The sequence below is a fragment of the Macrotis lagotis genome, chromosome 2 (genome assembly GCF_037893015.1).
Source record: "Macrotis lagotis isolate mMagLag1 chromosome 2, bilby.v1.9.chrom.fasta, whole genome shotgun sequence".
Classification (NCBI taxonomy): Eukaryota; Metazoa; Chordata; class Mammalia; order Peramelemorphia; family Peramelidae; genus Macrotis; species Macrotis lagotis.
In genome coordinates, this window is record NC_133659.1 from 253,817,500 (window position 1) to 253,833,947 (window position 16,448).

At 41.8% G+C, this 16,448-nt stretch overlaps 2 protein-coding genes across 3 annotated transcripts in view; both read right to left on the bottom strand.

Annotated features, from left to right (window-relative positions):
* Positions 1 to 2: 2 nt before the first annotated feature.
* On the bottom strand, positions 3 to 6,232 carry PFDN5 (prefoldin subunit 5). The gene is made up of 6 exons (XM_074225804.1): positions 6,032 to 6,232; positions 5,851 to 5,953; positions 5,482 to 5,513; positions 4,127 to 4,201; positions 3,922 to 4,027; positions 3 to 111 (listed from the first exon to the last, which is right to left on the bottom strand). The coding sequence occupies exons 1-6, from the start codon at positions 6,101 to 6,103 to the stop codon at positions 32 to 34; spliced, it is 468 nt and encodes a 155-aa protein (XP_074081905.1). The 5' UTR covers positions 6,104 to 6,232; the 3' UTR covers positions 3 to 31.
* Positions 6,233 to 6,590: 358 nt separating this feature from the next.
* Positions 6,591 to 16,448, bottom strand: part of ESPL1 (extra spindle pole bodies like 1, separase) — a 39,387-nt gene continuing 29,529 nt past the window's right edge. For both annotated transcript variants that reach the window (XM_074225800.1, XM_074225799.1), the window contains exons 23-31: positions 16,247 to 16,374; positions 16,012 to 16,134; positions 14,119 to 14,274; positions 13,839 to 14,009; positions 13,610 to 13,714; positions 7,849 to 7,964; positions 7,608 to 7,691; positions 7,252 to 7,416; positions 6,591 to 6,923 (exon numbers count right to left, since the gene is read on the bottom strand). In XM_074225800.1, the coding sequence (XP_074081901.1) occupies positions 6,722 to 6,923; positions 7,252 to 7,416; positions 7,608 to 7,691; positions 7,849 to 7,964; positions 13,610 to 13,714; positions 13,839 to 14,009; positions 14,119 to 14,274; positions 16,012 to 16,134; positions 16,247 to 16,374 (1,250 nt within the window). In that variant the 3' untranslated portion in view covers positions 6,591 to 6,721. The remainder of the gene's footprint in view (positions 6,924 to 7,251; positions 7,417 to 7,607; positions 7,692 to 7,848; positions 7,965 to 13,609; positions 13,715 to 13,838; positions 14,010 to 14,118; positions 14,275 to 16,011; positions 16,135 to 16,246; positions 16,375 to 16,448) is intronic.

Here is a 16,448-nt window from a genome sequence, read left to right on the forward strand (position 1 = left end):
CCTTTATTATAGAGCCCCGCCCCCCGACCCCTCAGGCTTTGGCCGCGGCCGCCTGGGACGCCCCCAGCGCCGTCAGCTGCTGGATCTTCTGGCTCATCATCTCCACGATGGCTGCGGGGGGGAGAGAGAGAGAGAGGCGGGGTCAGGCCAGGCAGACGCAGCGGGACCCCGGCTGCGAAGGCACCCCGAGGGTCCTAGCTGCCCGCCCGCGCTTATTCTGCAAGGGGTCCCCAACTGGATGATTAGGGAAACAGAAATGACGCCAGAGGACTTTGGGGGAAGCAGGCAAGGAGAAGAACTTTGAAAGGGAGAGCAAGCAACTTGAAATGGAGACGAATCATTTCATTCAGGATTCTTTTGTTCTGCCCCGTGGGTGAAAATGCACTTTTTAAAGTTCAGAATAAACAATTTAAATATCACTAAAAAAAGAGTTTTGCATTGGTAAAAGATCCTGGGTTTACTAAATTAGATCCTATTTTGGGACAAAGAAACTCATACCAAATGACTTCTAATTCTAGCATAAACACAAGTGACTTCTCAATGTTCCAAATTAATCAAGGTGAAGGCAATAAAAACTTCGATAAATATGTTGATTTTTCTGCCAACCCTCTGAGATTACATTCAGTTATGAACTGATTGTACAATATTTTCTTTGCATGTAAGTTCCTTGAACATATAATAAGCTCTTAGTAAATGCTTGTTTTCTTAGAAGAATAAAGGAGCTAGTGAGCACTGAATATCACAAAAAATGAAAATTATAGCTTGGGAGAAAATACTTGCCAGACCACCCATGCTTTTGTCCCCACCTAATATGGCTGTCAATCAACCCATCAATCGACAAGCATTGAGTCCCCATAGGGCAATTATTACTAGGCATTGGGAATGCTAATAAAAAGATGGTCCATGAATTCAAGCACCTGGGGAGAATACAGCATGTTTGCAGATATAAATATGGGAAATGTGCAAAACAAAACTCTAGTCAGAGACAATAGGCTTTTTGCAGAGTCATGGAGATATAAGATAGAATGTCTTATACAAAGAAAAGCAAGCAATTCAACTTGCTTAGAATCTATATCTTAGGGGCACCAACATGTAATATACCTGGAAAGATAGGACAGGGCCACTTTGTGAAGGGCTTTAAAGGCCAATTACAAGAGTCTGAGTAGCTACTGAAGCTTCTTGAACAGGGTAGTGATGTGATCAAACTTACATTTTAAGAATATCAGTTTGACAGCTATGTAGAGGCTGGACTAGAGAGGGGAAAGACTCAGGACGAGAACAAAAAGATATTAAACTGTGCATACCCTTTGACTTGATATTACTACTAGGTCTATTGATATTGCTACTAGGTCTATAATACAAAGAAATCCAAAAAGAGGAAAAGGAGCCATACATACAAAAATATTGATAGCAGTTATGCCCATCAAGTGAAGAACATCTGAACAAATTATGAATATAATGGAATACTACTGTGCAGTTAAGAAACCTGGGAAGACATGGGAATTAATGCACAATGAAGTTGGCAGAGTCAGTAGAATGCTACATACACTGACAACATATTGTAAAGATACTCAGTTTTGAGAAATATTAATTCTATTTTCAAAAGATTCATGATAAAATATTCAATCTACCCAATAGAGAACTGATACTAAATGCAGGCTGAAGCTTCCTTCTTCCTGCCTGCCTGCCATGGCTAATTCTACCATTTGTTCTGCATGACTCTACATTTATAATGGACTTTTTCCATGCCTTCTCACAATGGATAGGTAGGATGGGAAAGAATTTAGAGCTGAAAATAACTTAAAAAAAGACTAAGGCTTGAGGCAGGGGACCAATTAGAAAGTTCCTATACTTTATGTAAAAGTTAATGAAGGTCTAAAATAGGGTGGTTTATAGCATCAGAAAAGGATAGGAGTGAGAGATATAAAGAAGTAGTTTCAACAAGACTTGGCAGCTGATTAGCTATGAGGTGAAAAGTAAGAGTGAGAAGTCAAGCATCAATCAGTGAACAAGCATTTAAGAGTCTTATTATATGCCATGGAAAATGACTTTTAAGTTGTAAATCTAGATCACATCAGGAAAGTGATGCCTTCAAAAGAGAAGCTAGGAGCTAGGAAAAAAGATGAGTTCTGTTTTTATAGACACGTGGAGTTTGAGATGCAAGTGATATGCAGGTAGAGATGTCCAACATGATTGGACAGTTGTAGAGGTAGACAATTAGAGCTCAGGAAAGAGTTGATGGCTGAATTTATAATTTGGGGAATCATCTGCCAGAGAATCGATAAAAGCACAAAGAGGGAGAAGAGTGAAAAGGCCCAAGAGAAAACCATATGGTACATCTATGTATAATTATAGCAGCTCCAAAATGACCTATTCAAACAAGCTGTTTATTCTAAAAAATGGGAAATAGATTTAAGTAAAAACAAAAAAAAAAGGTGACAATGAATGGAGTGCTAGATCTGAAGTCAGGAAGCCCTGAGTTCAAATTCAGATCATTAGTTGTGTAAGTCCATCCCCTGTGTCACCAAGATTACATACAGTTATTTCCCATTCAGTTGTATTTTGTTTCTAGTTATTTTTGTTTCAAATTTATGCTTTTAATCAAGGAAAATTAGCACAGCAAGATCTTATATTCTCCTTATCTTTCTGTCTGTGACTACTATAAAAAAAAATCTTTGAATGCTTCTTCCTTTCTCATGACCTTTCTCCTAACCAAAGTAACATACATATGAACATTTTAATGTAAAGGAAGAAAAGCATTCAAACACATTAGAATTCAATTCAATGATCAGGCTTGGCTCTAGAGATCTGGTGCTGAAAGATAAAGATTTTTCAGTATAGAGGCAGTGGATTACAGGGACATAAAAAAACCCTATAAACCATCAGATATAGTTTGTTTTTTTCTAGTATAATATTTCCTTTACATAGAAAAGGTCAACTGAGAAAAGGGTACACTAGAAAATGTGACAGCAATGTAAAAAACAAAAACAATTTTCCAAAATGCATTTGAAATGATAAGAAAAAAATGTGGCTTTAAAAGTTCTATTCCAGTATGATGTCTCAATGCATACACTAAAATCATACAAGATCCCATGACTGCATCTGTCATGGATATAACTTCATTAAAGTGAAATCAAGTGAGGAATTAGAGACATTTAATTAAAGGTTAGCCAGTGTCCTAAATTGAATAGGAAGTTTTAAGATTGGGTTGAACCATATTGGAAAGCTGAACAGCACTTTCCATAATTCCATTGTTCCCTGCCACAAAAGACCTTTTTTTTGTTTTTATCAGCAATAGTTTGCAAAAGATGCAATGTGTGTGAATCACAGAACTCTTCCATGTAAAAGAATTCACATTTAAATGACTCCAAGGGCAGAGAAAAGATGCATTAGAAGCAAAAGAAAAGGTGTGGCATCTAACTAATGAAATCCTTAGAGTAAGAAGTTGTATAACAGATAGAGAATGCTATGCTGGTACCCTGGAAATACTAAAAGAACCAAGGGAGTACTTCCAGCCCATTGGGTAGATCAGTTATGGAGAAATGGAAAAATAAAGCTAAGAACTGTACATGATTATAGAATGTAGATGGGTTGTAATTTGTAGCATGGAGAGAGCACGGAACAATGATGAAGTCACCCACAATGATGAAGTCACAGATCTTCTGAAGTATCTATTGTTTTTCATCCTCTATTAAACTGGGACCACCTCTAGAGCACATGTCTCATCTTTCTCTGAATTGCTCAACAAAGCCCTAGATCACTCTTACTCACAAAAGACTACTTGATATGTAGTAAATGTCCATTCAGGCACATGTGACATCCAGAGAAAGACAAAGGCAACAAAGAAAGATGGGAATACAGTGATATCTTTGAAAGCAAACATAAAGGGGGGTTCACTTGTCCTAGAACCTGTGGCCTCACCCTGCTTCATGGCATGCTTCTCCTGCAGAGCTGGCTGAATTTTTTCCATCTGCTTAGTGAGAAAATCAATCTTCCTCTTGAAGAAGTCTTTAGCATCATCTGCTGACTGCCAAAGGAGAAGAAGTTAATGACCTCTGTGGACTTTAGGGAAAGATAACCCCATTTTTAATGATGCTGTCTCCCAATTCCTCTCTTACCAACTTACCTTCTCCACATAATAGCCAGTTCCTACATCAATGAGAACATGCTCCACATCATGTAGCTTCCCAGGTACATACATCTGAGGGGTGAGGATTAAGGAAAAGGCTAGCCCAGCCTAGGACACCTTCACTTACCCTCTCAGAGGCCATGATACACATTGTGGTAAGCCAGTTTCTGAAGCTAGAGAGTTGTGAACTTAGCACAAAGTCAATGTATAGAGGAGGAAAAAGGTCAAGGGGTTCTCTGAACAAAAAGCCCTAGGAAGCCCTAGGAAACTATAAGAAGGTGCCCAAGTCCATCCCCATCTTCTCATAATGAAAACCAAATGCAATCTCTTCCTGAACTATCCCACTGGCACTCACAGATTGATAAAGGATGACTTTCCACAAGCCTACCAAATATATGGGCGGTGGACAAGTAGACAGAGAACCAGTTCAGATTCAGCTCTGTGATTTAGCTGTGTGACTTGGGCAAGTCATTTAACCCTCTTTGCCTCAGTTTCCCCATCTTTAAAATAAGCTGAAGAAATGGCAAACTAGGATTTTTGCCAAGAAAATTTCTCCAATGGGTCATTACTGAACCCCACCACCAACAAATATAAAACCTAAGTCTCATTTCCAAAACTTCCTGATTCACATTTCTTTTTCTATGAAGTTATTTGATGTCTGTTAGTCAACTATTTATCTTTCATCTGTAGTTATTTCTGTTCCACTTTTTAAGGAATTAGACTACAGACTACAGGGACTTTTCTCTATAAATCTGATTTATACAGAGCCCAGAATAGCCTACTGAAGTATATTTCTCTATTTCTGTGACTAGTATATACTTCACAACTTATTTTGTTTTACTAATAAGTTCCTAAGAAGCAAGGAAATTGCTGGATCTCAGCTCTATCATCTTGTGGTACCCAGGATGTTGCCTTATATTCAGTCTAGTTCTTGGACCCCAGTACAGAAAGGGCTAGAGAAACTTGAATCAGAGAGTTGGAATTAACTCTTTCTCTTTCCACTGGTCACTAGAATTTATCATCTAAGGACTCATTAGACAAGGCAGGATAACTGAGGTGCATCTTCTGGCACCACTTGAGGGAGGTATTTTCTTTTTTCTTTAGGTTTTTGCAAGGCAAATGGGGTTAAGTGGCTTGCCCAAGGTCACACAGCTAGGTCATTATTAAGTGTCTGAGGTCAGATCTGAACTCAGACACTCCTGACTCCTGGGGCCGAGCTCTATCCGATGCGCCACCTAGCCGCCCCAAGGGAGGTATTTTCTTAATCAAGCATGGGAAGGACTGTGCAGAAGGAGCCAACACCTTTTTTCCTAGATGGGAAGGAACACAGCAGTCCCCAAAGGGAAGGATACAGAACTGGTCAATGGGACGAGTAATTCTTTCCCTGTGAAGGTAACAAAGATAAACATCTGGGGAGGGCAATCAGGACTACAGACAAGACACGAACAGGAAATCCAACCAGGAGTTTTCCCAAGCTGGATCTAGTTATTCAGTCTGATAGCAAAAAACTGGGGGGGGGGGTAGGTAAAAAAGAAGGAAGGGGAAGATTCTGGCACTTTACCTTATTAGTCGAGCGGCTTTAAAGGTGTGAAGAGGGAGGGGGCCGTGCTTGATTTCGGAACAGCCAGCTACTTCCCAAATGCAGGGGGGTGTAGGGCTTCTCGCCCCTCCCAGCTGCCCACAGCCCTCCCCGCCCCGCCAGGCTGCCCCGCACCCCGTACCCTCGTTGCTCTTGGTCAGCACGTTCAGACATTCCTTGGCCTCCACGTATTTGGTCTGTACAACCTTGAGCTGCGCGATGGATGAGGAGAGAAACTCCACCTCCTGTGAGAGGGGCGGCAAGAATGAGGAAGGGGCCCGCGGGGACGGCGGGGGTGCGGGGGTCCGGGGGCCCGGCCTCACCTGGTCCAGCTGGTTCTTGAGTAGCTCCAGCTGGGGCAGGGACAGCTCCGAGATGTTGACCGACTGCGCCATGTTGGGAGCTGGGCGGGCGGAGCACGCCGGGCGTGGTGGCGCTCTAGCCGCCGGCCCGCGGGCCCCGCCGGGCCTCTCTATGGTCCGGCCCCCGCTGCCAGGGCCCGTCCCTGGTCCCCAGCCCTGGGCGGGCCCGGGGCCTCCCAGCTGCCGCCCCGCCCCGCCCCGCCCCGGAGCTCTCGGCCTGGCGCCTCCCCGGACTAACGTGGCGGGAAGCCCCGCTGCAGGATCAGCAGGAATCCGGGCTTCCCGGCCCGGCCGCCACCTTCTGAGGCTCCGAGCGCCACTTTGTATCACTAACTTAGAAAGGAAAGGTTACTGTTCTCCTGGGCCGCGGCTCCGCCCCAGTCCCTGCCCGCACTGTCCCTTAAATGTTGGTCTTTAAGCGAAACACTGAGGGCCTCGCAGGGTGACGTGACCCCCAGCTTCTGCGAACATCATATAAAGCACCAGCAAAGAGGCCACGGACCTTCACATGAACCAGATGTGACAGTTTAAATAACTTTATTACAATGAATAAAAACACAGAAACGGTGATAAAAATCATTTCGGTAGTTTCAGCAATAGGGGATTGGACAAAGACCAGGAGGAAGGACTGTAAAAGATTTTCCCTGGGTATCACTGGAGGAAGACGGGCAAGCCATAGGCCACCGGGGCGGCACCAATGAGGTATTTGAGTCTGGGGGCCTGGCGTGCCTGGATGATGGAGGAGAGCAGGGGGGCTCCAGAGCCTGCCTCCAGCCAGCCCTGTAGCAGCGCTTCTGTATAGCGGTCTATCTCTCTATCTGTCACGTCCCACAGGTTCCCCAAGAACAGGGGGCTAGGAGATTAAGAGACAAAAGAGGTTAAGAAGGCCCGGGATAGAACTACTGAGGAAAATCCTCCCATTTTCCAGGTCATTTTGGGTCAGAGTTGGAACAAAGGCAAAGGTAGGTCATAGAGTTCTGGGTATGGTGGGGGGAATGAAGAAAAGAAAAAGAATTAGCTCAGCTATAGGTCAGAATTCAAAACTGAAGTGTGAATAAGGAAAGCTAGAGAGAACCTGAAAGAGCTGGAATGAGCTAGCTTTGGGGGTGGGGGAGAGGGGCTTTGAGAGGGAAGCGTTGAGGTTGTGGGAAAAGTCATCCCTTTCTTCAGTCAAGACTCACCAGCCAGCCATGATGTACTTGAGGACGATGCCAGCCCCTTCCAGGTTCCCGTGGACAGCCAGGGCAGCACTGCTGCATCCAAACAATAAGGCCACTGCTCGGCAGTTAAGCCGCTGAATCACCTGCCCATCCAGGAAGGAGGCACCAGCACCGTGGCCTGCATATCTGATGCAAAGGTGGAATGAGCTAGAGCTTGCCCTGTACCACCAGCCACTCCTTTCTGCAGAACTTTCCTCAGTAAATAAAGTTATAGGGCCTCAACTTCCAAGGGATTCTCACAAGAAAGGACAACAAGACTTAAATGAACCCATTCTTGTCCCTTCAGGCTGTGCCCTTTTTTAACCCTACATACTCACATGTACAGATCATGCTCTGTTAAGGCTGCCTGGACCTGTTCTTGGCTTGGGGCCTCGCCAACCAGACCCTTCCAGCCAGCCTCACTGTGGAAAGGAATGAAATGAGAAAGTGCAATGGAAAAAAAAAATAGGAAAAAACCTTAAGTGAATTAAGAGAACTCATTTCCTGCCCCCTGCCCCAACTAAGTTAGATGTGTCTAACAAAGACCCTTGGACATTCCCTTTTTTCTCCCCATCCCACCTGCTGAACCGGGCTCGGAATCGCTCTTCTGTGTTTCCCAGATTGTTTTGTGGGTTCAAGACATAGAAGGTACTTTGTGGATTCACTCCCCTGTTCAACACTGAAGAAGCCTGGGTCTGTTTCAATAAAATGAGAGTTAAGACCTTGATGTCTTAAGTTATTATTCTATTACTTTGCCCCAACCCTCCTGCATAGGTACTACAGATATGATCTTCATTTTATGTACAAGTGACTTCCTCTCATAAGGTGACACAGCAAAGCACGAGGCATCATTTATGACAGCAGAGGGCAGCAGAGGCCTTGACTGGAGGTAGCAAATGAAACCACTCTTCCCTAGGATAAAAACCCCAGGCAAGGGGGCCTGGGTAGGAGCAGGGGGTAGATGATGTAAAACAAGGGAGGTAGTAACTGGATCAGATAATGATCTGCACTTTATGAAAGGCTTCAATTTAGCTTCTTCCAGTTTCTGGGAGACTTATCCCTGAATGGAGGTGGAGCTTGTGACTCTCCATGTGAAGGAACTTCCTGGAACATTAACTGATATGTTTTTAAATTAATTTTGTCTCAATGAAGCTTAATTTGTAGTCAGCCTAGATTGCTTCTAACTCTCCTTAAAAAAACCAAGAAGTTTGTATCTGGGGTAGAATGAAATGTTCTGGATGGACATAAAACTAATTCAGGGAGGAAATAGAGAAACTCCAACATCTGCAAGCTAGAGAGCAGGCAGCACAAATGTGTTTTACTATCTGGGTGGGTGATGGGTAAACACCAAGTAGGAGGTGAGGTTTGTGAGAAGTCCTGGAGGTGGACCACAGGATGCAGGAGGAGCCCCAGGCATCTCTTAGGGCAAGGACAAAATCACTCTGGGAGGCAAACATTCTACAACCTAAGCACTGAAAAATTGTCTATCAGAGCTTTCTAGTTTGAAGTGCAGCAAAGGCATGCATCTGATGTATAAGGTTGTGGTGACCTTTCACAACAGCCACAACACCAGACTAATTGGGAAGCCTTGAAGCAAACATGACAAGCTGCAGCTGGTCACTGGAGGTGGAAGCCCAAGTCCAGGAGATGAAGCTGAGCCCTAATGCTGGCCCTCTGGTACAGAAAGAATCTGCAGTGTGGAAGGTCATAAACTGAGCCTAAAGATCTTGGAGCTTCTGGGGACAAATTCTAAATAAAGGTTGAAAAGCTTATAAAATTTCCAAGGCATCATTTGGTTTGTTGTGTTTCACAGAATTTTGGTTTGTGAGACACAAATGCTGATCATTTGATTCTGACTGATATTTAAATAAATACCTAACTTAATTTATGAACTACCTACAAATGTTCCAGACATTGGTGAATGGTCTAAACAATTTTGGGGTATATTACCAGGAACTTTCTAAAAACCATCATGATTATGGTCTCGATGGTCACTCTAGTGATATATGATCTGTTTAGATGTAGTATTTTAAAAAAAAACCCTGCAGGTTGGTTCAATATTAGGAAAACTGTTAGTATACTCAATTATATCAACAACAAACCTATCAGAAATCATATATCAATAGATGCTGAAAAAGCTTTTGACAAAATACAGCATCCATTCCTATTAAAAACACTAGAGAGTGTAGGAATAAATGGACTGTTCCTTAAAATAATTAGCAGTATCTATCTGAAACCATCAACAAGCATTCAATGGGGAGAGGCTAGAGGCATTCCCAATAAGATCAGGGGTCAAACAAGAGTGCCCATTATCACCACTACTATTCAATATTGTATTAGAAATGTTAGCTTCAGCAATTAGAAAAGAAAAAGAAATTGAAGGAATTAGAATTGGGAAAGAAGAGACAAAACTCCCACTCTTTGCAGATGACATGATGGTCTACCTAGAGAATCCCAAGAAATCATCCAAAAAACTACTGCAAATAATTAGCAATTTTAGCAAAGTTGCAGGTTATATAAAACAAACCCTCATAAATCCTCAACTTTTCTATATATGTCTAGCAAGATACAGCAGGAAGAGCTAGAAAGAGAGACCCCATTCAAAGTAACTTCAGACAATATAAAATACCTGGGAGTCTATTTGCCAAGACAGACTCAGAAACTTTTTGAAAACAATTATAAAACACTTCTCACACAAATTAAATCAGATTTAAATAACTGGGCAAATATCAACTGCTTATGGATAGGTAGAGCTAATATAATAAAAATGACAATTCTACCTAAACTACCTGTTTAGTACCCTACCAATCAAAATTACAAAAAATTACTTTAATGAGTTAGAAAAGATTTAAGTAAATTCATATGGAGAAATAAAAAGTCAAGAATTGCCAGGAGCTTAATGAAAAAAAAGTACAAAAGAAGGTGGCTTAGCCCTACCTGATCTAAAATTATATTATAAAGCATCAGTCATCAAAACTGTTTGGTATTGGCTAAGAAATGGAGTGGTGGACCAGTGGAATAGACTAGGTGCAAAAGCAGGAGACAATTATAGTAATCTGCTGTTTGATAAACCCAAAGAGTCCAGCTATTGGGATAAAAACTCCCTTTTTGATTAAAAACTTCTGGGAAAATTGGAAGTTAGTATGGAAGAAACTTAGATTAGACCAACACCTAAACACCCTTTACCAAGATTGTAAGACCCTGAGTTTCAAAAGCTATGAACTTTTGCCTAAATTCTGCTCCTAAGTTTCTGCCTGGTCATCTATCGGACCATGCAATGGGGGAAACCTCCCCGAGGACCTGCATTTAATGATAACATGCCACACTATCTCAAGACAACCAGCAGATTCTTGGAAATCCCCTACTGAACCATATATAAGGTCTTTCCTCACTTTACTCAGGGTTCCAGGATCCTAGCCCTGTCCTAGGATGGAACCCTAGCTCGAGCTAGTTTAATAAACCCTTGCTATTGCATCTCCATTGTGTTGAGTGCTTCTGCTCCATAATTGGGGACTTTTCTCAGACTGTAACAAGATGAGATCCAAATGGTTACAGGACTTAGACATAAAAAACAATATTATAAGCAAATTAGAAGATCAAGGACTAGTTTACCTGTCAGATCTATGGAAAGGGGAGCAGTTTATGACTAAGGAAGAGTTGGAGAACATCACCAAAAACCAATTAGATGATTTTGATTACATTAAATTAAAAAGCTTTTGCACAGATAAAAACAATGTAACCAAGATCAAAAGAAATGTAGTAAATTGGGAAATAATCTTTACAACTAATGATTCTGACAAAGGACTCATTTCTAAAATATACGGAGAACTGAGTCATATTTTTAAAACAAAAAGCCATTCCCCAATTGACAAATGGTCAAAGGATATGCAAAGGCAATTTACAGATGAGGAGAACAAAGCAATCCATAGCCATATGAAAAATTGCTCTCAATCATTATTAGAGAAATGCAAATTAAAGCTTCTCTGAGGTACCACCTCACACCAATAAGATTGGCCAATATGATCAGATCATTATTGGAAGGGTTCTGGGAAATCTGGGACACTATTACACTGTTGGTGGAGCTGTGAACTCATCCAACCTTTCTGGAGAGCTATTTGGAACTACACCCAAAGGGCAACAAAAATGTGCATACCCTTTGACCCAGCAATACCACTACTGGGTCTATACCCTGAAGAGATAATGAAAAAGGGTAAAAACATCACTCGTACAAAAATATTTAAAGCAGCCCTGTTTGTGGTGGCAAAGAATTGGAAATCAAGTAAATGTCCTACAATTGGGGAATGGCTTAGCAAACTGTGGTATATGTATGTCATGGGACACTCTTGTTCTATTAGAAACCAGGAGGGATGGGAATTCAGGGAAGCCTGGAGGGATTTGCATGAACTGATGCCGAGTGAGATGAGCAGAACTAGAAAAACACTGTACACCCTAACAGCAACATGGGAGTGATGTTCAACCTTGAAGGACTTGCTCATTCCATCAGTGCAACAATCGAGAACAATTTTGGGATGTCTGCAAAGGAGAGTGCCATCTGTACCCAGATAAAGAGCCATGGAGTTTGAACAAAGTTCAAGAACTATTCCCTTTAATTTAGGGAAAAAAACAGATATATTATTGTTTGATCTTGTTACCTCTTAGACTTCTTGTCTCTTCCTTAAGGATATGATTTCTCTCTCATCACACTCAATTTGGATCAATGTACAACATGGAAACAAAGTAAAGACTGACAGATTAGGGGTGGCTAGGTGGCACAGTGAATAGAGCACCAGCCTTGGGAGTCAGTAGTACCTGGGTTCAAATCCGACCTCAGACACTTGATAATTACCTAGCCATGTGGCCTTGGGCAAACCACTTAACCCCACTGTCTTGAAAAATCTAAAAAAAAAAAAAAAAAAAAAAAAAGACTGACAGATTGCTTTCCATGGTGGGGTAGGGGTGGGGGTGGGGGGAGGGAAGTAAGATCGGAGGGAAAATTGTAAAACTCAAATAATAACTTTAATAAAAAAAAAACCTGCAAAAGTTCAGCCAATAGGAAGTTATTCCAATTGCTACACTAAGATAATGGTTGTGATCTTGGTAGATAAAGCTAGGTCAGAGGGAAACTGGTATTCAGATAAGTAAATTGTGTTCTTGGATTCAGGCAGAAGGGATAGCTTTCTACTGAGGCCTCAGGGAGAGAAAGTCAGGATTGAGAAATGAAGGCACTGAGCCCTCCCTTGTACACCAGCCTGAGTCTGCACCAAAGGCCCCAGCACTCTCTTGGAGTCACTCTGCTCAGGTACAGTGTTCTACACCAGCTCCATTTTTTACTGTGAACTTGATTTTTCCAGGTACTGATCTTGCTTCTGATGATGTAAGGATAGAGTGAAGACCAACATTCTTCAGCATATTTATATTTGTCAGACTTTCCACAGGACCCCCACCCCTTCCATAGAGGTGCTATGCTAAGCACATTTAGTTGTTGAGAACCAGAGCTTCTCAATATACTTCTGGACTTGCCCAACCCCACAGCATAACCAGGCAACTAAAACCTTGGTGGAGGTGGCCACCAAACAATTCCTGCAACATCCAATCTTCAGATTTTAACAGGTTCAATACCTATCATATTACTTTGAGTGATCAGCACCTAGGATTCAGGGTGAAGTGCTTCACTGTAGAAATTATGTGTTTTTCAGCCTGCATTGTATGGAGGGAAGTCATAAAGTCCTCCATCACAAGGTTGAGTTGGTCCTATACTGTCAAAATCTTAAGAGAATCTGGGACTGGCAGGAGCTGAAGAGGTATTAGAGGAGCTCAGGTTTCACTGACAGTCATTCATAATAAAGGGACTTTACATCATAGAAGAGAAGTAATAGGAAATGTAAGTGAGAACAGTAGAAAGGGGACTAGGGAAGGGAGGAGGTGCAGGTCTGATACAACCAAGCAAATTCTTCCCACAGGAAAAATCCAAGCAAGGGGACAGGATAGGCAAATAGAAGTTCTGAATCTTAGTTAAGTAGAATCGTAAGTTAGGCAGCAAGATACTCAAATCAGAGAAAAAACAAAGTTTGATACATCTGAGGGCATTGCAGACCCTTGGAAGCTCTTCTCCTATGGGATCTACTTTCTGCTAACCTTGGGAGTCTACAATTAGTACCCTAGCAGCTACAGTCCTGTCCACTAATGTTTGGAAACAATACAGAATCAAATTCTGAATAAGATAAACCTTCAAGAAAATACTTAAACTCCTCTCTCCATTTATCCTGGTTCTCTTCTCATCCCCAAACCATACAACCCCTCCCTTTTTCAGGTGTTCACCCAAATCAGCCTCAGTTCCCACCTCTCTGATAAGTGAGTAGCTGAGCAGGAATCGAAGTGAGGGCAGTCGAGTGACAGGCTGTGCTCGAAGACTAGGGATGTTCTCCCAGGGCAGCTTCTGCAGGTTCTGAGCAGAAGAAAATAGGCATTACCATTCTGATCTGGATCTGACTGGCAGAGAGGAATTGTCATATGAGAAGTCAGCCTCTCATAATGAAGCCAGAGAGTTGATGGGTTTCCTTACCCCTCACCTTATCTAACACCAGCACCAGGTGACCACTGTTTTGCCTGGTCTGGTTTTGCTGACATTCAGCAGCTTCCTGTAGTAGTGCCTGGGCTCTTTCTGGCTGGGCCTGGCAAAGACCATGGGCTAAAGCCTGAATGTCCTGAGGGGAAAGTGTGTGGGCAGCACCCAGAACCACCTGCAGGGAAAAGTGTTAATCATAATTTCACTTAAGGAAATAACCTCTGTATAGATTATATTTCTCTCCCCTACCTGATTTTGATCCAACCCCTTTCTCCTTAACTCACCTGCAGCAAGGATAAATCTGGAGACTTCCAACCACATTTCCCTAGGGAGTCCTTTAAGGAGGAGGCCTCCTGGGTCAAGCTTGGACTTCCAGTGGATGGTACCAGCATCACCTTCCAACAGCCTAGTACATGTTTCTCCAGGGAAGTGATGAGGTCCTAAACAGAGGAGGGAGAAAGAAGATAATAAATTATCATTGCAAAAATAGAACACTCAAACAAACAAAAAACTCAGTTCCTATACACTAAAATATCTATAGCAGCATTTTTTTATTTTTTTAAAGATTTTATTTGAGTTTTATAATTTTTCTCCCAATCTTATTTCCCTCCACCCACCCCACCCCCACGGAAAGCAATCTGTCAGTCTTTATTTTGTTTCCATGTTGTACATTGATCCAAATTGAGTGTGATGAGAGAGAAATCACATCCTTAAGGAAGAATCAAAAAGTATAAGAGATAACAAGATCATACAATAAGATATCTTTTTTTTTTCTAAATTAAAGGGAATAGTCCTTGAAATTTGTTCAAACTCCACGGCTCTTTATCTGGATACAGATAGTATTCTCCATTGCAGACAGCCCAAAATTGTCCCTGGCTGTTGCACTGATAGAACGAGCAAGTCCATCAAAGTTGAACATCACCCCCATGTTGCTGAGAGGGTGTACAAGTGTTTTTCTGGTTCTGTATAGCAGCACTTTTTAGGGGAGAAAAGAACTGAAAAAGTAGGGGTCCACTGACTGAAAAATGGATAAAAAAACTGTAGTACATGAATGTAATTTGATATAAAAAATGACAAGAGGAGAAAATCCAGAGAAGCACAGGAAAAATCAAACGAACTGATGCAAAATGTAATTCATACAGCCAGGAAATTGAACATATACAGTGATTATAATAAATGAAACAATTATCACAAAACAATAGAAAATTAATGTTGTGAAATTATGAAGAATAAATCTGGCCCAACTGATGCTGAGTGAGATGAGCAGAATCAGAAGAACATTGTATATACCCTAAAAGCAACATGGGGATGATGAATCTTAATGAACTTGCTCATTCCATCAGTGCAACAATCAGGGACAATTTTGGGCTGTCTGCAATGGAGAATACCATCTGTATCCAGAGAAAGAATTAAAAAAAAGTTTAAAACAAGTTTAAACAAAGACCAAAGACTATTATCTTTAATTTTATTATTTTTTGCAAGGCAATGGTGTTAATGACTTACCCAAGATCACACAGCTAGGTAATTATTAAATGTCTGAGGCCCCATTTGAACTCAGGTCTTTCTGACTCCACAGCTGGTGCTTTTTTTTGTTGTTGTTGTTTATAAGAAACATACTTTATTTTTTTTTCAAGGCAGTGGGGTTAAGTGGCTTGCCCAAGGCCACACGGCTAGGTAATTATTAAGTGTCTGAGGTCGGATCTGAACCCAGGTACTCCTGATTCCAAGGCCAGTGCTCCATTCACCACGCCACCTAGCCACCCCTCCCCCTTATTCTTAAAAAAAACAACAACAACAACACAACACTTTGTTCTAGAAGATGGCTTTCAGTGAAGGGAGAGGGGAATATCAAAATAAATACAAGTAATATAAAACAAGATATTAAAGAAATCTGTTTAAAACTGTTATAGCACTACTCTATCAGTGTGAGTATTATTAGCTCTGTGAAAAAGCTGAAGACAAGAGGTTCAGTGATATGCCCTTGTCATATGCCCGGAAATTTGTTGGACCTGAAATTCAAATAATGTACTACAGCTGCCTCCTGCAACAAGAGGTTTAAGCTGGGGAACATACACTGTGGTGGAAAAGGACACATAAAGAGAAGATTGAAATCCTCTAGAAAGAACCCTGCCTCAAAGAGAAAGGTGATGGGGCTTTCTCTTGCCCTGCTCAAATACCTCCATCCTCCGATCCAGTTTCAGCCGGGTTGCCCACCACTTGGACTTCTCTGTACAGCTGCTATTCTCTTTCTGTTCCTTCTGGATTGCATCAAACTCTCCCAAGGCCAAACTTAGAGGTAGCTTTTAAAGACAAAATAATAACATCTCCCATTGCTCCTTTTTCTACCTGTATCCTCTACCCCTAAATAAACAATGTCAAACTATAAGCTCCAGTTATCTGCCTGGTACCTACCTTAGTTTGGGCAGTGGGTATCTGGATAGTGACAGGAGGTGTATTCTTTTCCAAACGTGTCAACAGTAATGTATCCCCAATAGTTCCAGGCTGGAAGCTGACCAAGGCCAACACGCACACTGTCATCCCTAAGACAAAAACACATACATACAATTGTAAGGAATTACCTCTACTTTCTATCTATGACCTAGGCTTAAGTTTC